Raw genomic sequence first — 21,129 nt, 5'->3', positions numbered from 1 at the left:
AATTATTTTAATCAAGCCATAAAAAAAAAAAAATTGATCATCTATATTTATATTCAATTAAAACACAATTAATTATATACATTTAACTCATACTTTAATATAAAAACTGAAATAATATAAATTTGCATTGACTATATTTTTCTACTCAATTTTAGTCAACACTCAATAAATTAGAATTAACTCCTACAATTTTTTCTTCTAAATTGTAACTCTCATCACTTCTCATCTTATAAATACTCATTTTCTCATTCTTTCATTCCCTCCTTCTCTTCCACTTTATCTCAAATCTTCTATAATTGAGTTTGTTTTGTTTTCTGTTTCTTTTTGTTGGTTGTTTGTTGTTGTATGAGTTGAAAAACAAATTTAATTTGCATTGTACAAGTTTGATCTAAATTTTAATTTTAGACACTATATGATATATATTTACATTGTTTTATATGACACTATTTCATCTCTATTATCTATTTTAGATTACCATCTTATAATTAATCTCTCTCTATCTCTCATTATTTTTCACTACATTCATGTATCTTAAATATTTTTCTATTTTTGTGTTGTTATATGGATTGAAAATCAATAAAAGTATCATTCTAAGAATTTAATCTTAATTTATTTTAGAAAGTATGATATATATCAAACATAGTTTCAATTTTTATTTCTAATGTCTTATTATACATCCTTTTTTCAATTTTTATGTCTAATGCCTTATTATACATACGTTTTCATACTTATGAGTATGAATGAAGAAAGTATGATATAACACATATGTAAAATAAAAGTTTTGATTGTTATATAAATAAAAGTTTCAATTTAAACCTTTAACAAATAACTTCCTTCTATTTTTTTGAAAATGTCAAATATTATTTTGTAATTCATTTCAATATATGTATAATTATATTTAGTTTGTGATCGAATAGATTATTATAATATTTAATTTATTTAAAATTTGAGGTCTAACTGTTTAAAAAGAAACAAAAAGTACTTGGTTTTAAAAAATTGGTCTTTAAATTTTTTTGAAATCATATAGTTCATAAAAGTTAAATTTAGTTTAATTCATTCATCAGTTGAACAAAGTTTTTTCTAACTTTTCACCACGTTACGACATTTGGGGCTCTTTGTTGATGACACGTGTTATCCTTTATTTTTTATTAATTATTTTCATTTTTATTTCTAACTAAACATTTATGTCAATCTTATTTCCAAATATTCATATAATTAGGTAACAATTAAAATAAAATTATTATGAAAAAATTATTATGAGTAAAATTATTAATTGGGATCCAAAATTCATTTGTGTAAAGCAAAAGATATAACTAAAGTTATTTTCCTATAAATATAACTTGACATCTACTTCTGAATCTAAGTTTTAATACCTAAAGTTCTTTTGCCAAAAAAAAAACAGATTATTTTATATATATATGTATATATGATTTACTATAACATAATTAAAACATCTATTTTACATAACTTTTTACATTTTATTTAAATCCTACTACATTTTTATTACATTTTATGAATTAATGAACTTCACTAAAATCCTATTAAATTATAATATTTAATAAGGTATGAGTTATTATACACTAATATCATATCCAATCTACACTCTACACTAATATCATATTTAATCATTTGTTCTAAATAATAGTCTTTCTTTTCATAACAATATAAATATCTAACCCAAGTTAGATTTTCCTAGAGAGACCGAACATAAATTCGATTACTTAAGAGCATTTCATGATTGTTGTCATGTACATATAATAGACAGATATATTCGTTCATCTTCTTTGTTAATATTGATGTAAACATGTGATGCCTTTTTAATATAAATTCATTTCTTTAGCTTTTATAGTTATGTCAATCTTTATGTTTGTTCTTAAATGGTTTCAATATTAATTTTATTCTTGAACAAATTCTACATACAATAATTCTTATATATAAAAAAGATCTCATCTACGTATATGTGAGCTTCTTTTCTAATCAATTAGAATGAAAATATCAAAGTTCTTTTTTTTCAAATAATCTTCACGTGTTGATTTGGCTTTTGTTTTATCTTTTTAGTGTTTACATAATTATAAATTATATCTCAGGTGAAATATTTTCTAAATTGAAAAAGTTTTTCTAAGTAATGTCTAAAAAAATCATACATCTTAGGTGAAATATGAGTTTTGTTTACTTTTAATATTAACAATGTACACACAAAAAAATAACATCAATTTACAATTGCCTACAATATTATGTATGTGCTAATTTGTATCACTTTGTTTTGATCTCATTCGGTTTCATATTTTTCAAATATATATTTTATTTACTTTTACTGTTTATAATGTACACAAATATGTTTTATATTAACAATTACTTATAAACTACATATCTTAATGTAGTTTTCAATTTCTAATTCAAATTAATATTTCATATATGACCCACGCATCGCGTGGGCAACTTTCTAGTATATTATATATGAGCCTTAAAACTAATATTCGTGCAAAAAGTTCATGCTGTTTCATAATTTAGCTACGCGCTGTAGGAACATATGTAGTTGTAATCTTATTTTTATTTGGTCGATCGTGCGCTTCTCTATTGATCATTCACGTGGGAAGCTATATACAGCCAAAAGATTTTGGGCAGATACGAATTACATAAAGTATACGGGGTTCAGTACAATATAGGACAATAAGACATAAATCATAAATGTATGGAAACATTGAGGAAAGAAACTTAGCACAATTGGGACTACAAAATGTTTGATATGAAGTGGAATCAACGCGTTTGCCTGATGGTTACGACTCATATTATGGCCATATGGACCAACTTGTTGTTCTTCATCCTTCAAGAAGCCAACTCACACGTTTTTTTTTTTTTTTTCCATTTATTTTTGGATTCGCAGCTTCTTTTAAATCTATAAGCTGGATATATCATATTATGTTGCAAAAGCCATATATTCTAATGTGATCAAAATATTGTTTATAACAGTACTAATTAAAGAGAACACGATTAAAGCTGGCCGCCAGAGGTATTTGGACTAGTTTTTGTTGTATGTTGTAACTAAATTAGGTCACGGAGTAATGAGTTTAAAGCTGAATGTAGTGTAGTCATTCAATTACAAAAGCCAGTAATGTTTTGATTTTGAGTTGGAATCTTTTTGCATTCTTTATTTTGTACATGAAAAAGAAACATATATAAAAAAGATTTTCAAAAGGGGAGAAATAATAGGCACATGTATTACAAGAAAACATAACATATTCTAGTCAGTTTCCGACCAATTTCCAAAATAACTTCAAGTCTTCAAAACTTACTTAGAAAAATTCGTCGAAAATTTGCGAAAAATTCATCAGAAACAAATACAGTAATCCGACAATCTGATTTCGCAAAAACTTCCTCAGAACAGTAGCCGGAAATTTGTTCGAAACAATTAACATCATACGTGATAAAAAAAAAAGAGTTCCAACGAATTTTTGATATACTATTCTTCTATTTGCAGAAAGATTGTAGAAGCGGTTCTAATTGTTCTTTTTCTTCGTCTCTTTTTAGTGGCCAACCAGCTTTGAACTCAATACAATGTATTTCATCTGACTATTATAAATCGAAACAGTATTCAGTAGGAAGACAGACAAAAAGTAGCCAAACACGCACACACCAGAAAAATACTAGTGATAGACATGTTATTTCTCACTCAACTTCCTTAATCCATAGAATTTTCCAATCACTTATTATTTTCTTCTAATTACAGTTCTCGCCATTTGTTTCATTGATTTTGATATCTAATTATCTAATTTATGTTGTTTGGTAATGTACATGTATGTACAACTTCGTATTCTTAAAAAGCAACTTTTATCGATTACCAAATAAGAATAGGCTAAAAATAATAGTATTGATATCCTTACATAATTGTAAATTATTAAGGAAAACACATGTGAGTGTTTGGGAAGGATGGCCAATGATCGGACGGTCAGCGAATCCTATAAGAAACCTAACAAAATATTAACACCCGTAAGATTTGTTCCCTTACCTTAACTTGTTTTATAAACAAAAATGAACAACAAGGACCCAACTTATGTCTCTCATGTGACCGACCAACACATACTCAGTTGACCTGGCTTTGGTCTAACCTTGTCTTCCCCAACAAGGCTAATAGAAAGAATTATATGAGTATTAGTCTCTTCCACGTATCAGCATATTATTGGCTCTTGTGGACCAACTTGACAACATATAAAAGCACAAGGTAGTACAATACTATCATTCCAACAAGAGAAGTGCTTGGGAAGAGAAAAGTATCAAAACTTCAAATAGCCAAAGCCAAAAGAAGAGAAGAAAGAAGAAGAGTAAATGGCTAAGGAAGGTCTAGGACTTGAGATCACAGAGCTACGGTTGGGTCTTCCGGGAGATAATTACAGCGAATCAAAAAAGAAGAAGAGAGTTCTCTCGGATATGATGACCTCATCGTCGGTAGATACTGAGGATGAAAATGGTGTGGTGTCATCTGTCGAGGATAACTCCTCCCCGGTGATGAAGAGTCAGGCGGTAGGGTGGCCACCGGTGTGTTCTTATAGGAGAAAGAAGAACAATGAGGAACTAGCCTCGAAAGCGATAGGGTACGTGAAAGTGAGCATGGATGGTTTGCCGTACTTGAGGAAGGTTGACCTTGGTTCGAGCAACAGTTATGATAATCTAGCCACGGTTCTTGAGGATCTCTTCGGCTGTCTTGGCCTAGGTTAGTAATGTCATCGATCTTTTTCTTCTCAAATTAAATGCAACTCTTTTACGTACGTGAACTATTTCATAATGGAAAAAAAACAAAACGTAAGTCAGAATCCCAAACTATCTACGAAACTTTAAGAGAACTAGATTTTCTTACCATTGAAATTTTTTTATTGTGATAAAATGAGATTAATATTTACTTTGGATAGATTCGTTTTTGTAAAACATAAATGTATACATCAAACACCAAGCGGAAATGGTAGTGATAGGATATTCATTCGTGCTTTGATGTTCACGTTTAAGTTGACAATTCAATTTTGTTTAACATAGTAAAAAGATGTATATAAATTGAAAAGATCAATGCTTATATGTTTGTCAATTTAACTAGCATACTACTAATTAAGAGAATTATCTTTTAGCCACGGCCAAGTCTTCTGTTTTCCCGTAATAGTTATTTACATGACCATGTATATGATTGATACGTTGATCTATAAACTTATATTGCTAGTAATGGATTCTATTATAGTGAACAAAAAAAAAAGAGTTTATATATATATATATTGGAACTGTGGAAACACTCATATATATTATAGTTGGAAATTTATGAAACTTAACATATATCATGCAGGAGTGGCAAATGAGGGGAAGAAGTGCGAATACATAATTATATACGAAGACAAGGATAGAGACTGGATGCTCGTCGGAGATGTACCTTGGCAGTAAGTTTATGTTTTAATTTGCTTTTATACAATATATCATTATCGACTTTACCGAAATAAATGTAAATTAATCTCTAACAACAATTCACAAATTTGATTTTTTTTTTTTTTTTTTTTGTTGGCAGGATGTTCAAAGAGTCATGCAAGAGGCTCCGGATAGTAAAGAGATCAGATGCAACTGGTTTTGGTCTGTCGTGAGATTAATATGATACTAGTGGCGATGCATGATCATCTTTAGTCAACCACAAAGTTTAAAAACCGTTTGAGTAGAATTAAATTCTTCAAATTGTAGTAATTTCTCAAATTGTAAAATTTTTATATGAAAGTGGATAAAATTATATACGTTTGATTTCTTCAAAATTGTAAGATATACATATTATTTCCGACTTGTCATTATGTAAGCCTATATTCATATACATGTAGTTTTTGGTGGAGATTCTAACTACATTGTCGGTCCAAAATAAATGTGGCCATATCTTCCGTATTAAATGATCATATCAAAAGCAGGTAACAGATTTGAAGTTTATATAAATACTAGCTACATCCAATTTAATCCCAACCCCTAAACTTATTGTCAAGACACACACACAAACAACAACAACAACAAAAAAAAAAGAATATGAAGGCACCTTCGCAACAAGAGATGACTTACTACGGCGATGTCAAGAAACGTCAAGACGAACAAGGCTGCTTCTACGCAACGTTTGTACCAATATGATTAAAGGCTTTATCTTTTCTACTTTTTAAAGTTCTTGATTATAATCATCATCATGCATGTCGATAGATCTAATGATCATTTTTAATCTATTGTAGGTTTTACGGGTTGTTCTGTTGCTGTTGCTGCCGCGGGACACGCAAGTGTTGTTGCTGTGTTTGATTTCTATGTATCATCTCGATTATTAATTATTCTCTTTATGTGTCCCTCCCATTTGCTCTTTAATATCTACTTAGTCTTGCAAATAAAATGTAAAGAACTCGTAAGTCTCGTGATAAGATTGAATATATTGATGAACTATACATGATCAAAGCCTCAAAGCTCTGAACAATGGTTAAACCCGGGCTTGACCGCACCGACCAGTAACTTTTGGTAATAAAGATTTAGATAAACAATTTTTCCCCAGCAGAGTCGAGAAAAAAAAAAAATTTCAAAAAAAAAAAAAAAAAGATTTAGATAAACAGAAAACCTTTATCCATTGCAGAGGTCCTAACTATATAAAAACAAATTGTATAAAAAAACTGTTGTATAAATCTTTATTTTAAAAATCTTTTATTTGTTTGATGGTTAATAAAACTAAATTTAATCATATAAGTAAATGATATTTATTTGATGGTGTAGATAACTAATATGGATCTTAGCAAAACAAACTCTTAATAACTAATTAAGAAAAAACTAAATTTCATTATGAAAATATTTTTAAAATATACAAAATTTCGTGATTTGGGTATAGTTTAAGAAATATTTTTTATTCTTTGTAATTTTAAATAAAGTACATACATAATGTTAATTCTAATTTATCTACACCATCAAATAAATATCATTAAGTAATATTTTTGTCTGCACTGCTGAATACCAATATCAAGTATATTTGTATTTTTGAAAGTCCTACTTTTTTTTTGTTAAAAATATAAAGTGTGTTATTGAAAGTCCTACTTGATATTGGTGTTTACAATTATAGTTTGTACTTGTAAGCAGCGCATATAAATGTGAATCATGTGATCATTATCCTTATTGTAGATATATAATATTGTGAGGTGGAGTATGATGAGTAATAAAAAAGGTAATCTTCCTCTTTGGATGAAATAAAAAAGGTAAGTTAGATATATAATTGTATATACTGTATTTTTTTAAGAATCTTATTAAATTGTAGAGATTAATTTTGAAATTTTAATTTGCTATTATTATTTAGTATACTGTATACTATTATTAGTATTTGATGTAGTATTATTAATTTGCTATTTGAAACATTTATTTGTAACTGGCAAGTTAATGTATTTTTCACAAGAAATAAGGTAAATTTTAAGTATGTACTTTCACAATATTAGTAAGGAGATTATAGGTTTTTTTTTTCTTCTAAAAAAAGTTTTTAAAAAATGACTTTTGGAAATTTTGATTATATTCGTCCATGTAAAAACTGTATGTGAAAAGGAAAAAGGAAAGCGAATACTGTGGGGAGGATAATTATTTGAGATAACCCAATAAAGTATATATATAAACGTCGAACTGAAGAAGAAGCACCAGAGAGAGATATTGCAAAACCAGAATTGAACGATTGCAGTATCTTTGGCAGTATTCATCGGATCGTCTTTGCGAGATCAGAAACTAAACCACATACGATTGGGCTAATGTATCCCATGGCCATGAATAATACAAACAATATTCTAAAAGGTAACATAGACACACATCTCTGGTTTTGTCTGTAAGACTGTAACTTCCCAAAGTTTTTCACTTTTTCTTCTTATTTTTCCTTCTTCTTCTTCTTCTTAGTATTATTTTTCTTATGTCAGATCCACTCGAGATCCGTAACAACTTGAAGAAGAGGAAACTGAAGCATGGACCAGATGAGATATTTGCTGATATTCATGAGAGAGTAGTGCACTCTTCTAAAGACCATCAGTCAGATGGAATTAGCATTGAGGAAGAAAGCAATTGGATACATGCTCAACTTAGACCTCTACTTAAAGAATCTGACCATGATCGGATCAACATAGATGACATCGCAAACTTTTTGGTGTTACATCATGTGGAGAAACTAGAGATACCCTTTATAGCTATGTACCGGAAGGAACAGTGCCGGAGCTTGTTGGAAATCGATTTTGATCTAGACCACAAACCTGAGGCAGTGTGGCATAAGGTCTTGTGGATGATTCAGGACTTGGATAGACAGTGGCTCCTTCTTCGGGAAAGGAAAGTTTTCTTACTTGGTTTCTACTATTCAAGACTTTTCCAGCAAGAGTCTGCCAATCAGTTTCTCTTAGACTCACTTGTTAGGTCTGTCAAAGCCGCTGAAACGGAGAGAGAAGTTGATGATGTAGACTCAAAGTTCTGCTTGCATTTTCCTCCTCCTCGTGATTATACTTCTTGTGCACAACATAATAACACTAATTCTAATTCCGTCCTGCGGGAAGCTGCAAACAAGTTTGGTTATAGCTCTGAGCAAGTGGGACTTGCGTGGCCTCTCAAAAAATTACTTGTTGGTGAGACTGAAGTTGCAAAGGAAACATCACCAGAGGAGATGGCACTGAACTATGTGTCTGCAATGTTTGAACATCCCCAAGCTGTTCTTACGGGTGCACGCCATGTGGCTGCAACTGAGTTAAGTTGTGAGCCATCCATCAAAAAGTGTGTTCGTCGAATCTATATGCAGAATGCACTAGTGTCGGTAAGCCCAACACCGCTTGGTAATATGGCTATTGATTCTTTCCATCAGCTTGCTGGGGTCAAGTGGTTGCGTGGAAAGCCATTGACCATGTTTGAGGGTACACAATGGCTCCTCATCCACAAGGCAGAAGAAGATAACCTTCTTCAGGTATCTTTCAAGCTGCCAGAAAATTGCATGTATACCCTTGTTAGCGAATGCAGTAAACACTTTCCAAGTGCTGGTGTTAGTAGTAAGTGTGCTCAACTCTGGGATAAACAGAGGAAATTGATACTGGAGGAAGCACTGGATGGTTTTCTTTTACCTTCAATGGAGAAAGAAGCAAGACTTTTGCTAACTAGCAAAGCAAAGGTTCAGTTGCTTTCAGAGTATGGACATAATTTATGGAACAAAGTGTCTGAAGCGCCGTACACAAAACACAACCCTGAGTTCAGTACAAATGAGGAAGCTGCACCGAGGGTTCTGGCATGTTGCTGGGGACCTGGAAATCCAGCAACCACATTTGTGATGCTGGACTCATTTGGAGAGTTGCTTGATGTGCTTTATGCAGATTCCATTTCACTGCCACCAAAAAATGCTGATAGCCGGCAATGTATCAAGAAGGATAAGGATCGTCTCTTAAAATTTATGGAGGACCACAAACCGGGCGTCGTGGCTCTTGGAGCTGCAAACCTGTCTTGCGCTCGTCTGAAGGATAATATTTTTGAGGTCATGTTCGAGATGGCAGGAGACTTTACAGAAGTTCCAAACTGGATATATGATTTAAGCATTGTTTACGTGGACGAATCTCTTCCTCGGATTTATCAAAACTCTCAAATCTCAGGTGAACAGCTACCTCACCAGTCAGGGATAGAGAGACGTGCAGTTGCTCTTGGGCGTTATCTTCAGAATCCACTGGCAATGGTCGCAACTCTCTGCGGCCAAGGTAGGGAGATTTTGTCCTGGAACCTTCATTCTTTGGAGAACTTTCTTGACCCAGACGAGAAGTATAGGATGGTTGAACAGGTAATGGTTGACATAACCAACCAGGTTGGAATTGACCTTAACTTGGCCTCCAGCCACGAATGGCTTTTCTCTCCTTTGCAGTTCATTTCCGGGCTCGGTCTTAGGAAAGCTGCATCCTTGCAGAGCTCTCTTATCAGAGCTGGCTCAGTATTTTCCCGCAAGGACCTGATAAATCATGGGCTTGCGAAACAAGTTTTTGTAAATGCAGTTGGATTTTTGCGTATCCGTAGGAGTGGGCTTGCTGCTAGTAGCAGCAGCCAGTCTTTTCACCTATTGGATGACACTAGGATACATCCTGAATCGTATGGTCTTGCACAGGAGTTGGCAAAAGATATATATGATCTCAGAGGTGGTGACAATTACAACGTGAATGCGACAGAGCGTGTGAGAGACGATGGGGCAGCGTCTTTGAGAAATCTAGTCCTTGATGAGTATCTGGGGAGCAGGAAACAGGAGAGTAAGAAGGAAACCTATAGTAGTATCATAAGAGAGTTATGCGGTGGTTTCAAGGATTGGCGGAGACAGTATAGTGAGCCAAGTACAGATGAAGAGTTATCTATGATTACGGGTGAAACAATCACCGAGGGAAGAATTATGCAGGCCACTGTTAAGAGAGTAAGGACTGGAAAAGCTGTATGCTTAGTAGACTGCGGGTTAACTGGGACGCTTTTGAAAGAAGACTACTCAGATGATGGGAAAGATATTTTGGATCTGTCAAACCGACTTTTTGAAGGTGATGTCCTTACTTGCAAGATTAAATCGACTCAAAAGAATCTTCCCCGTCTGTTTCTTGTCTGCAAAGAAAGTGAAATGAGAAACAATGGTAACCTTGATCCTTATTACCACGAAGAGGGTGTCCAGATTGAGAAAGAGATGGCTCCAAAAGAAAAGGACCGATTCAAGTTTCGAATGATTGTTCATCCTAGCTTCCGAAACATAACTGCTCACCAAGCAACAGAGTACTTGTCTGACAAGCAGTTTGGAGATTGCGTTGTTCATCCTAGCTCTCGAGGAGTCAATTATTTGACTTTGACATTAAAGATTTACGATAATGTGTACGTGCACAAGGAGATAGTTGAAGGTATGAAAGAGGACGACGTTTGTATTGGGAAGACACTGAGAATTGGGGAGGAAACATATGAGTGTCTAGATTGGATGATGGATTGGTACGTTGGTCCGTGGGTAGCTCGTCTTGTGACCATTCTCAACCATCGCAAGTTCCGAACCGGGACGCAACCGGAAGTTGATGATCTCCTCCGGATTGAGAAGGGCAAAAATCCAAAGATGGTAGTCTATGGTTTTGGGGTTTCACATGAGCATCCGGGTACTTTCATACTGTCTTACATACGAAGCATCCATCTACACCATGAGTATATAGGTTTATCCCCAAAAGGATTCAAGTTCAGAAAAAAGATGTTTCAAGAACTTGGGATGCTTGTAGCTTATTTTAAGAGGCACATTCATGATCGGTCATTGAAGCATCAATAAGTGCTATATAATTAGGACCTCTGCAATGTATAAAGGTTCTTCTATTTATCTTAATTGGTTCGTTTTGCCAACTTTAGGTCTCTGGTTTTCTGTAATACAATTCGTTAATATTCTTCCCTCTGTTTATAGAGAAGACATTTGTTGTCAACTTAATGCACCACATTAATAAGAACTCTGTATTTGATGGAGGTTGTTCTGTTTTGATTTCACTAATACCATTGTGCTTCTCTACACAACATAAAATGTGGAATTAGATTTCAACTCAACACTTTCTTTAATTCGGAGAGATCATTGATAAAATTATGAAGTACCTTCATATTAAGGTTCCATCTCTTCCCACATTTTGTTTCTCTTAGCAGCTGTGATAAAAGAAATGAAATATATTTAGAAACATATAGTCATAGCAACATTGTGATTTCCTCTAATCTTAATCAACCGATCATGATACAACAGTATGGCACCTAATATTATATTTAAAAGAAAAAAAATGCAATATGTAGAATTTTTATTAAATGAGTTTAAATATAAATAAGAGTTTGAGTTTAGATTTTACAACTAAACTAAGTTTTATATCGCTTTGAATTTATGTAAAAGGATTTGGATTTCAATTTTTCAATTAAAACAAAATTATATATTGGTTTGGGTTTATAATTGAAGATAATGGTTAAGATTTTATAATTAAATGAAATTATATGTCGGGTTGACTTTATAAAAGAGGGGTTATGGTTTATATTTTATAATTAAACAAAACTATATGCCGGTTTAGGTGTAAATATAAGATTAGGGTTTAGTTTTTATAATAAAACAAAATTATATAATGGTTTGGATTTATAAAATAGTGGCTGGAGCTTGGTTTTTACAATTAGGAAAATATATATATATATATGTTTGGATTTATAAGAGAAGATTAGAGTTTAGATTTTATAATTAAAAACTATAAATAATGTTAGGGTTAATAACTTTAAAATTTAGATTTAGATTCAGAGTATAAATTTAGATTTAGATTCAGATTTTATTTCTTGACTCATTTCAGTTTGTTAAATTTAGAAAATATTAATTATTTTAATCTGTTTAATTTGATTACATGGTAAATTTTGATAAGCCTATTAATTATCCTGAGGATATCCATATCCTTTTTTCTCTGAAATAGTAAAAATTATAAAGTATGAAAATAGTAATCAAATTAAACAAATTAAAACAGTAAAAATAAAATGACATATACATTTTTTGATACGAATACGGATAATACAAAAGACCGAAGCCAAAAGGTACCCTAACCATTGTTTCGGTTTTCCCTGGTTATTAATTCTTCTTTCTCATCCCTAATTAAAAGACCGAAGCCAAAAGGTACCCTAACCATTGTTTCTTACCAATTTGATCCAATAATTTGTCCACTCATCAATGTTCAATCTGAAAACAAAATCCAAATTTCGAAATCAAATAACCCTAAAAGCTTCTTCATCCTAGTGTGTTATCTGGATCACATCGAGATCTTGGAGTCTCTTACAAATGTCATCAGTAGGAACATCAAAGGGGATTCTTGAAATCGCCAAGTTCGGTGTATACGTTGCAGTTCCGATAGTACTAATGTATACATTCGCCAACAACAGCACCAACATCAAAAGATTCATGGGCGATCATTCATACGTTGTTTATCTCAAAGAAGCTCCTCGTCCTCCTTCACCTGAAGAGCTAAGAGAGATGGCTAAATTGATCTCAGTCTTTTATTAGTAAATTGCAATGAGGTAATTTTATGTTTCCTGATTCTTGTAAGATCATATCGAAAGTCACACACTTTGGTTGAAAGTTTCATACTTTTTGGTGAAATTCTTCTTATTGTTGTAAAAGAGTACTTCGAAAATATTGATAAGCGGGTAATTGAGAAAGCTTTTGTTGTTTTTTAGATTCCAAGTAAGGTTTGAGAGCAGAGTGTGAGGTCTTTGTCCAGCTTCTGTTTAGTTAGAATTGGTGAAATTTCATACTTTTTGGTAAGATTCTTCTTATTGATGTAAATGGGTACTTAGACATTATTGAGAAGTAAGCAAATGAGAAAGCTTTTGTTGATTTTTAGATTCCACAATAAGTTTTGAGAGCAGATTGGGATCTTTGTCCAGCTTCTGTGTAGTAGAATTGAAGGAATTCAACATGGTCAAAGGGCTTAAACAGTCGAGGATGCTCTTCATCCACTAGCTCGTCTGGTGAACTTATGATATGTCCTGCTTTTGGTATGGAAAACAGTCCAAGTGAGTATCTCGTCTCTGTTCCCGTCATCATGACACGGTGATAAGGAGAGTGTAATCTACCATTCAGCATACCCTGTGACATTAAAACATTTGTGTTGATCTTGTTTTATCAAGCATTGATTATTCCTGTTTCGATGGAAGTATAAACAAAGGCTTACATATAGGGAATCTCCGATCATGACGATGAATGAGTCTTGTGATGGTTTCACTTTGATCCAGTTGTTGTCTTTGGTCTGCACCTCTAGCCCCTCAACATGGTTTTGGTAAAGGATAGTGACAATGTTTTTATCAGTATGAGCGTTTAGCCCCAGTTTTGTATCCTCTGTGTCAGGTTCTTTGTACTTCATCACTCGCATGAGGTAATTCGTTGAGTGAAGATGTTCATCTATGTATTTATCAAGTCTGAAGCTCTCCATGATCATTCTTCTGATAGTTATGTCCAGCTCTGATAACTTCTCGGAGAATGAATGGATTGTTGTACTGGTAGTAGCAGAACGACTGATCAATATATGTCAAACTAATTGAAATAAGGACAGAAAAGTTTGCTGACCTGAAACTGTTGTTGCCTTGAGGCCATAGCTTTCCAGTAAAGTCGTCAACTTTCTCTGCAACATCAGCATCTTCAATGCCCATGCTCTCGTACAATGGCACCATTGGGTATTGACCAACGTATCCATGGAATGGTTTCTTGGACACATTTCTCAGTTTGGTCTGTAAGGGTAAGTCGAAAAGTTCTTCCAAGGCCCCGAAAACCGATTTCCGTAGTTCAACAGGGATTCCATCGAAAGCGGCCTCAAAACAGCCATAGTCTTGTAGAGCTTTCTTGACATCAGCTCTGGTTAAGTCCCATTCGGGCTCTCCTGGTTTCAGGTTTTTGTTTGAGAAATCGATGACAGGAAGACGAAGAGGAAGAAGAGGAGTTTCGGAACCCATTTACTGAGACAAAGAGAGATAGCTGGAGATGAGGTTACTGAACTGAAATGTTAGAGGCTATTTATATGTCTTGATATCAACCTCATGGAATCTTTATTCCAATAAATTCTCTTCGCAAGATGTCAAAAATTCCTCTAATCATTATTTATTGGTATTGAGGAGAATGGATATTATGATCCTAAAGTCAACTATTCCAGAAGCAATTGAAGACAAAACATCACTATTCCTTTAGACTCACATTACAAGTAAGCCATTATAACATATCGCCTTGATAGTTATGAATTTTGTTTGCTTGATATCAATTATTCTAGGGGCATTTTGTAAACAGAACATCTGTATAAGTTCTTATGCGCATTTTGTTTTACTTTGAATATACCCTAATGTCAATTTTATTTACCATGCATTTACTTCTCTTTCCTTTTTGCATTTCTCTTTTTGCAGGTCATATATTTGATGAGAGACTGTTCTCAAGCTAATTAGATACATTGATTTATTCCATTGGGATGCATGGAAACAACTCAAGAGTCATTAACAGAAAGAAGTTTTTATTTATTTTAAGAGGCTACAATAAGTCTTAAGAGCAGATAGATCTCTCCTTCCAGATCCCTCACAGGTGAACTTATAGTATGCTTCAAAACCAAAAGGGTTAAAGAGGCGAGGAAACGCTGCATCAACCATCTCATCCGGTGCATATATCAACTCTTCTGTGTTTGGCATAGAGAAATGTCCAGCCGAGTATCTTGTTTCCGTCCCCATCCTTACCACGCGGTGAACCGCGGGTTGTACCCGGCCATTCAACAGTACCTGAAAACATTGTTAAACACCATCAATATTATCATTGATTGACAAAGTATCTACAGAAAAAAGAAGGGGTCTTACATGTAGAATACTTCCACCAATGACAAGGAATGAAGAATCTTGAGAAGGATTGGCTTTGATCCAGTGTCTACCGTCTTTGGTTTTCACTTCTAGTCCGTCTATTACATCGTTCTGGCAAACTATGGTGAGAACATTCCTATCTGTATGAGCCTCCATGCCTAACTCCTCCTCTGTTTCATCCACTCCTCTGTATTTCATCATCCGCATTAGGCATTTCGTCGATTTCAGATGTTTGTCTACGTAGTTTTCGTCTATCCCGAAACTCTCCATAACCATTCTCCTGATCTTGAAGTCCAGTTCTGATACATGCTTGGTAAATGACAGAACCGTCTCACTGCAGAAACAGAGCAAATTCTCACATCTATTTCTAAAGATCCAAAGTGAAATAAGCAAAATTTTGAAGATCCTAAAACCTGAAACTCATGTTGCCTTGAGGCCAGAGCTTCTGAGTAAAGGCTTTGACTTGCTCTTCATTGTCTGCAACGTCAATACCTACTCCTTCATACAGAGGAGTTGTAGGATTCTGACCAACATATCCTCTGTACTTAACATCAGACACAATTCTCTGTTTTGTCTCTATTGGTAACCCGAAAAGGTCTTCCGAGGCCTCAAAGACCGCCTTCCGAAGCTCGACAGTGACTTTATCGAACAAGGCTTCGAAGCATCCGTATTCTTCCAGAGCTCTCCTCACATCACCTCTCACCGACTCCCACTCGACAGTTCCTGGCTTTAGATCTCGGCTTGTGAAATCAATGACCGGGAGCTGAAGAGCTGGTTTGGTTTCCAAACTCATCATCTGTTGTGATCACAAACCTCTTCTGTTTCTTTTAATGACCACTACACTTAGCCTTATATTATAGAGAGTGGGGAAAAGTAAACAAACAACACCTACACGTTTCTTACATCATGACAACACATTGCTTTGTCTCTAATATAGAAACTTAGAAAGACTACAGTACATTGTCTTTATCTTTATAATATAAAAAGTTCAGAGAAATTACGATAAGATCAAATCATTGAACATAAAGGAAAAAAAAAGATAGTGCACATGGATTTCATTGGTGGCATTAAAAGATCAATCCTTTGTGTACGTCTTAATTTAATGGAAATGAGGTGTTATAAGAACAAGTGTTTAGTACAATACGCATAGATTACACTAGACGTATGCATACTTATAAGCTATCAAAAACCAGTTAGCTTATAAGTGAATGACTGTGTTTACTCTAATTTATCCATACCGCACTTTTTGAATGTAATCCTCCACCTAAAGCCGGTTCAATTCTGAAACTACGTTTGAGAATGCGTGAACGGTTTCCCTCTGTACTTTACATCAGACACAATTCTCTGTTTTGTCTCTAAAGGTAGCTGGAAAAGCTCCTCCGAGGCCTCAAAAACCGCCTTCCGAAGCTCGGCGATGACTTTATCAAACAAGGCTTCGAAGCATCCGTGTTCTTCCAGAGCTTCCCGCATATCACGGCTCACCGACTCTCATTCGATAGTTCCTGGATTTAGATCCTGGATTGTGAAATCATTGACCGGGAGCTGAAGAGCAAGATTAGTATCTAAACTTATAATTTCTTGCCTCACAAACTTGTTCTTTTTAGCTTGTTCTGTTTCAGTTCTCATGGTTTTAAAAAGATTTTACAATAACTCACAACAACTTCTCTGAAATCATCAAAATCATATAAGAACTCATTAAAACTCAAATCATCGGATTCAATACATCCCCTTAATTATGTATGTGAGTTATATCAAGAGATAATCTAATTTCATGTAATGACAAGTTGTTGTATGTACTATAGGACGACCACACATTTTTAAAAAAAATTCTTGTGGATATAATATACAATCTCAAAACAGTTTGATAGGATCGAATCTTTTAATGTTTAGATTTGTTTGTCCCTTAATTTCATGAAAATAATGTTCTATAAGAATTAAGTGTATAGTTTAATACAGATAGATACATTACATCCTCGTACAGATGATTTGTTCGACCTTTGATTTGGACTCGGGAAGTAAATGACTCGAAGATAAAGATAATGACCTGCTTCCAAACTCATCAAACATGTCTTGTTTGTTTCAGATGTCTTGTTTTCTCTGAAAATGTAAAATATACATATATTACATCACATGCACACACAAATGAAGAACAAAAACATCAAGACGAACACAAATAAAGAAAAAGATATATGTTCTTTATTTTGAATGTAGATTGGTTTCCTTTTTGGTACACACATTTTGGCTTGTTTCTTCCTCAGAGGCCACAATAAGTCATGAGAGCCTTCGAATCTCTTCTTCCAGATTCCTCAGTGGTGAACTGAAAGTATCCTTCGAAATCAACGGGTTTAAAGAGACGAGGATGGTCGACGTCAACCACCTTTTCTGGTGCATATATCAAATCCTCTGTTTTGGGAACAGCAAAAAGTCCAGCCGAGTAACTTGTGTTTGTTCCAATCCTCGTCACACGGTGAACCGGTGATAACACCCGACCGTTCAGCAGTACCTGAAAACATTTAAAAAATCCTCTGTTTTCATTGTCATAGGTAATTTTAAAACCTTGCTTACATCCTGAGAGAGCTAAACTTACATGTAGCATAGATCCGCCAAGAACAATGAATGAAGAATCCTGGGAAGCATTGGCTTTGATCCAATGCTTATCGTCTTTTGTTTTCACTTCTATTCCGTCTGCTACACTGTTTTGACAAAGTATTGTAAGCATGTTTCTGTCTGTATGAGCCTCCATGCCTAACTCCTCCTCTCCAGTGTCTTCAACTCCTTTGTATTTCATCATGCGCATGAGACATTTTGTGGAATTCAGATGTTCTTGTATGTACTTTTCTTCAAGCCAGAAACTCTCCATTATCATTCTCCGGGTCACAAAATCTAGTTCGGATACCTGCTCAGTGAATGATAGAACCGTCTCGCTGCAAAAACAGAGCATTTTTAGGGTTGGATTTGTTCAATACTACAACATATAAATAAGTCAAGATCTTAAACCTGAAGCTGATGTTTCCTTTGGGCCAAAGCTTCTGCGTAAAAGCATCAACTTTCTCGGTATTGTCTGAAAACTCGATGCCCACACCCTCGTAGAGAGGATTTGTTGGATTCTGACCCACGTAACCTTTGTACTTAATCTCTGAAACAACTCTCTCTTTCGTCTCTAAAGATAGTTGGAAAAACTCTTCAGAGACATCGAAAACTGCCTTTCTATGTTTGACAGGGACTTTATCGAACAAGGCCTCAAAGCATCCATACTCTTCTAGAGCTCTTCGGACATTGTCTCTCACCAAATCCCACTCGAAAGTTCCCGGTTTTAGGTCTTGGCTCGTGAAATCAATGACCGGGAGCTGAAGAGCAAGACTGGTTTCCAAACTCATCATTATTGTCTCTCAAAACCTATTTTCTTTGTATTCATATATGAGCCTTTGAAGGCTAGTAAGGTCGCATCTTAAGCATTATTAGTTAGTAAGACCTTAAAGTTCAAAGTCTTATTGTAATTTTATTTTCGGGAAACACTAGTACAAGTGTACAACTAATACAAAAAGACCCTAACTTGGCGGTCTTATTAATTATACATTTGTTACTTTTGTACATTATATAACGACTTTTACTTGGATGCATCATGCATGTTTTCCTAATATATATATGAAGTCTGTTAGAAGTTTTGAACAAGTCTCTAGACTATAGTATAATACATAGGTTACATTACAAGTACAATCTGAATATTTTTGCTTTAAGTGCCAAGTTGGCCATAGGATTTATTTAATAACCATGAACACACAAATAGAGAGAGTAGAAACAAATCAGTTAGCATTCTGAACCATAATAAGCTTTTAGATAACGTTGCATCACATTCAAAATTCCAGAATCCACTGTAATAGATTAAGGAAGTTCATCGATTTTTCTCTTAAATACCCATTCTTTACAAATGGATGACTCATAACTAGTATTTATTCATACGGCACTTCTTGAATGTAATCCTCCACCAAAAGCCGGATCAATTCCGAAACTACGTTTGAGAAACCGTGAACAGTTTCCCGACAAAAAAAAAAAAAATCAAGCAAACAAGACTAGTTCTGGTTAGAAACAAACAGAGTTAGGATTCAAAACAGAGCAACAAGAATGGTCATTCTTTAGAAACTGTAGAATAAGGTATGAGAAGTTCAGAACAGAGTAATCTACCTCAAATCTATATACTTTGCTGTCCTACGGAAAATAAAATTTGGATTCAACAATCAACTCCACACCGTCAATTTTTTATTTTTTATTTTGACATCCCACACCGTCTATCTCTGCAACTTGTATATAACTCAAACATGAGAAGCAAATATCACAAAAAAAAAAAAACATTATTATATGTGATCTCAAAAACTTTAACCTTCACCAATGAAAATTTATCTTTATTAATTTGGATGGAGATGAGTTTACATGGAAACTTAAACAAAGCAGGTCAAACAAGTTTATTCTTATTATTATATTTGGGGAAAGACGTTTAATTTGTATATCATCAAAGGCCACAGTAAGTCCTAGGAGCACATAGATCTCTCCTTCCAGTCCCCTCAGTGGTATATTGGAAGTATGCCTCAAAATTAACTGGCTTATACAAGCGAGGATGCTCCGCGTCAACCATTTCTTCCGGTGCATATATCAAATCCTCTGTTTTTGGAACAGAGAACAATCCAGCCGAGAATCTCGTGTTCGTTCCCATCCTCATTACTCGGTGAACACCGGTAAGCACCCGACCATTCAAAAGAACCTGAAAACATGTTTTACGCTGTAAACATCACAGAAACTAGTGTGTCTTTAATAGAAGTAGTCTGGCTTGAAACTTACGTGTAGCATGGCTCCGCCAAGAACGATGAATGAAGAATCTTGAGAAGGATTGGCTTTGATCCAATGCTTATCGTCTTTAGTTTTCACCTCGATCCCGTCTTTGACATCGTTCTGGCATAGTATGGTGAGCATGTTTCTGTCTGTATGAGGCTCCATCCCTAACTCCTCCTCTGTTTCTTCAACTCCTTGGTATTTCATCAACCGAACGAGACATTTCGTCGACTTCAGATGTTTCTTTATGTAGCTTTCATCGAGCCCGAAACTCTCCATTATCATTCTTCGTGTCATGAAGTCCAGTTCTGATACTTTTTCCGCGAATGACATAACCGCCTCGCTGCAGAAACAGAGCAATTTTAGAGTTTGATCTACATTTCAAACTCCGAAATTTATAAAACCAAAATGAGAAAAACCTGAAACTGCTGTTGCCTTGAGGCCACAGCCTATGAGTGAAGGCATTGACTGTATCCGCATTTTCTGCATAATCAACTCCCATGACTTCAAACAAAGGTAACGTTGGAATCTGACCTACATATCCTTTGACACAACTCTCTGTTTGGTTTCTAAAGGTAGTTGGAAAACCTCATTAGAAGCATTGAAAACCGCCTTTCGAAGTTCGACAGGGACTTTATTGAACAAGGCCTCGAAGCATCCGTACTCTACTAAAGCTTTCCGGACATCGCCTCTCACCGAATCCCATTCGACAGTCCCGGGTTTTAGGTCTCGAAAATCGATGACCGGGAGCTGAAGATCAAGAGGGGTTTCCAAACTCACCATTTTCTCTTTTAAAGAGACTTGTCTTGATTTTAGATGTCTCTCTATGTGTTCTTATATAAGCTTTCGAAGACCACTAGTGATTTTGATTTTTCAAAGATATAACCATAATTCCGAGACCATATCATATATTTTACATGGTTTCTGACAACTATCTTTGTGATGTAGGAAAATCGTAATTTCGTA

The 21,129-nt window shown here is 34.4% G+C and overlaps 6 protein-coding genes, 1 long non-coding RNA gene and 1 pseudogene across 11 annotated transcripts; 4 read left to right on the top strand and 4 right to left on the bottom strand.

Annotated features, from left to right (window-relative positions):
- Nucleotides 1-4,269: 4,269 nt before the first annotated feature.
- LOC17898124 (auxin-responsive protein IAA6) lies at nt 4,270-5,777 on the top strand. The gene is made up of 3 exons (XM_006305621.2): nt 4,270-4,708; nt 5,324-5,414; nt 5,540-5,777. The coding sequence occupies exons 1-3, from the start codon at nt 4,324-4,326 to the stop codon at nt 5,610-5,612; spliced, it is 549 nt and encodes a 182-aa protein (XP_006305683.1). The 5' UTR covers nt 4,270-4,323; the 3' UTR covers nt 5,613-5,777.
- Nucleotides 5,778-5,984: 207 nt separating this feature from the next.
- LOC17898762 lies at nt 5,985-6,433 on the top strand. Its single transcript, XR_002835312.1, has 2 exons — nt 5,985-6,116; nt 6,228-6,433. It is a non-coding gene; the product is annotated as an uncharacterized LOC17898762 (long non-coding RNA).
- A 1,479-nt stretch (nt 6,434-7,912) lies between these two features.
- LOC17897875 (transcription elongation factor SPT6-like) lies at nt 7,913-11,432 on the top strand. Its single transcript, XM_023788783.1, has one exon. It carries the CDS (start codon nt 7,913-7,915, stop codon nt 11,282-11,284), a length of 3,372 nt encoding a protein of 1,123 aa, XP_023644551.1. The 3' UTR covers nt 11,285-11,432.
- A 1,198-nt stretch (nt 11,433-12,630) lies between these two features.
- Nucleotides 12,631-14,988, top strand: LOC17899714. 5 transcript variants are annotated; one of them, XR_002835361.1, is made up of 3 exons: nt 12,631-13,029; nt 13,189-13,272; nt 13,369-13,453. XR_002835361.1 is itself a non-coding variant. In XM_023789217.1 (2 exons), exon 1 carries the CDS (start codon nt 12,794-12,796, stop codon nt 13,013-13,015), a length of 222 nt encoding a protein of 73 aa, XP_023644985.1. In that variant the 5' UTR covers nt 12,631-12,793; the 3' UTR covers nt 13,016-13,029; nt 14,902-14,988. The 5 variants fall into 5 exon arrangements, 3 of the variants coding, with proteins under 3 accessions (XP_023644985.1, XP_023644984.1, XP_006306483.1); XR_002835360.1 differs by having other exon boundaries at nt 13,356-13,440; XM_023789217.1 differs by lacking the exons at nt 13,189-13,272; nt 13,369-13,453 and adding an exon at nt 14,902-14,988.
- Nucleotides 13,267-14,701, bottom strand: LOC17898029 (probable 2-oxoglutarate-dependent dioxygenase AOP1). The gene is made up of 3 exons (XM_006305329.2): nt 14,078-14,701; nt 13,686-14,007; nt 13,267-13,600 (listed from the first exon to the last, which is right to left on the bottom strand). The coding sequence occupies exons 1-3, from the start codon at nt 14,458-14,460 to the stop codon at nt 13,352-13,354; spliced, it is 954 nt and encodes a 317-aa protein (XP_006305391.1). The 5' UTR covers nt 14,461-14,701; the 3' UTR covers nt 13,267-13,351.
- On the bottom strand, nt 14,989-16,330 carry LOC17896957 (probable 2-oxoglutarate-dependent dioxygenase AOP1). Its single transcript, XM_006303957.2, has 3 exons — nt 15,753-16,330; nt 15,340-15,673; nt 14,989-15,264 (listed from the first exon to the last, which is right to left on the bottom strand). Exons 1-3 carry the CDS (start codon nt 16,133-16,135, stop codon nt 15,010-15,012), a joined length of 972 nt encoding a protein of 323 aa, XP_006304019.1. The 5' UTR covers nt 16,136-16,330; the 3' UTR covers nt 14,989-15,009.
- Nucleotides 16,331-17,539: 1,209 nt separating this feature from the next.
- LOC17896880 (probable 2-oxoglutarate-dependent dioxygenase AOP1.2) lies at nt 17,540-18,719 on the bottom strand. Its single transcript, XM_023789215.1, has 4 exons — nt 18,337-18,719; nt 18,138-18,263; nt 17,927-18,038; nt 17,540-17,842 (listed from the first exon to the last, which is right to left on the bottom strand). Exons 1-4 carry the CDS (start codon nt 18,717-18,719, stop codon nt 17,594-17,596), a joined length of 870 nt encoding a protein of 289 aa, XP_023644983.1. The 3' UTR covers nt 17,540-17,593.
- A 992-nt stretch (nt 18,720-19,711) lies between these two features.
- LOC17897911 lies at nt 19,712-21,039 on the bottom strand (annotated as a pseudogene).
- Nucleotides 21,040-21,129: the final 90 nt, after the last annotated feature.

The sequence above is a fragment of the Capsella rubella genome, unplaced genomic scaffold (assembly GCF_000375325.1).
Source record: "Capsella rubella cultivar Monte Gargano unplaced genomic scaffold, Caprub1_0 scaffold_1, whole genome shotgun sequence".
Lineage (NCBI taxonomy): Eukaryota > Viridiplantae > Streptophyta > Magnoliopsida > Brassicales > Brassicaceae > Capsella > Capsella rubella.
The sequence above is the reverse complement of the archived record's forward strand: the minus strand, read 5'-3'. Positions and strand labels throughout refer to the sequence as shown.

What these genes read in the sequence shown, in the direction of transcription:
- LOC17898124 (XM_006305621.2), top strand. Translation starts at nt 4,324, where the DNA reads ATGGCTAAGGAAGGTCTAGGACTTGAGATCACAGAGCTACGGTTGGGT. An exon ending in CTTCGGCTGTCTTGGCCTAG is followed by an intron (nt 4,709 to 5,323) that starts GTTAGTAATGTC and finishes TATATCATGCAG; the next exon opens with GAGTGGCAAATGAGGGGAAG. An exon ending in GTCGGAGATGTACCTTGGCA is followed by an intron (nt 5,415 to 5,539) that starts GTAAGTTTATGT and finishes TTTTGTTGGCAG; the next exon opens with GATGTTCAAAGAGTCATGCA.
- LOC17897875 (XM_023788783.1), top strand. Translation starts at nt 7,913, where the DNA reads ATGTCAGATCCACTCGAGATCCGTAACAACTTGAAGAAGAGGAAACTG.
- LOC17899714 (XM_023789217.1), top strand. Translation starts at nt 12,794, where the DNA reads ATGTCATCAGTAGGAACATCAAAGGGGATTCTTGAAATCGCCAAGTTC.
- LOC17898029 (XM_006305329.2), bottom strand. Translation starts at nt 14,460, where the DNA reads ATGGGTTCCGAAACTCCTCTTCTTCCTCTTCGTCTTCCTGTCATCGAT. An exon ending in CAAGGCAACAACAGTTTCAG is followed by an intron (nt 14,008 to 14,077) that starts GTCAGCAAACTT and finishes TGCTACTACCAG; the next exon opens with TACAACAATCCATTCATTCT. An exon ending in TGATCGGAGATTCCCTATAT is followed by an intron (nt 13,601 to 13,685) that starts GTAAGCCTTTGT and finishes TTAATGTCACAG; the next exon opens with GGTATGCTGAATGGTAGATT.
- LOC17896957 (XM_006303957.2), bottom strand. Translation starts at nt 16,135, where the DNA reads ATGATGAGTTTGGAAACCAAACCAGCTCTTCAGCTCCCGGTCATTGAT. An exon ending in CAAGGCAACATGAGTTTCAG is followed by an intron (nt 15,674 to 15,752) that starts GTTTTAGGATCT and finishes CTGTTTCTGCAG; the next exon opens with TGAGACGGTTCTGTCATTTA. An exon ending in TTGGTGGAAGTATTCTACAT is followed by an intron (nt 15,265 to 15,339) that starts GTAAGACCCCTT and finishes CAATGTTTTCAG; the next exon opens with GTACTGTTGAATGGCCGGGT.
- LOC17896880 (XM_023789215.1), bottom strand. Translation starts at nt 18,719, where the DNA reads ATGATGAGTTTGGAAACCAGTCTTGCTCTTCAGCTCCCGGTCATTGAT. An exon ending in CTGAATTCCACAAAATGTCT is followed by an intron (nt 18,039 to 18,137) that starts CATGCGCATGAT and finishes AATACTTTGTCA; the next exon opens with AAACAGTGTAGCAGACGGAA. An exon ending in TTGGCGGATCTATGCTACAT is followed by an intron (nt 17,843 to 17,926) that starts GTAAGTTTAGCT and finishes AAATGTTTTCAG; the next exon opens with GTACTGCTGAACGGTCGGGT.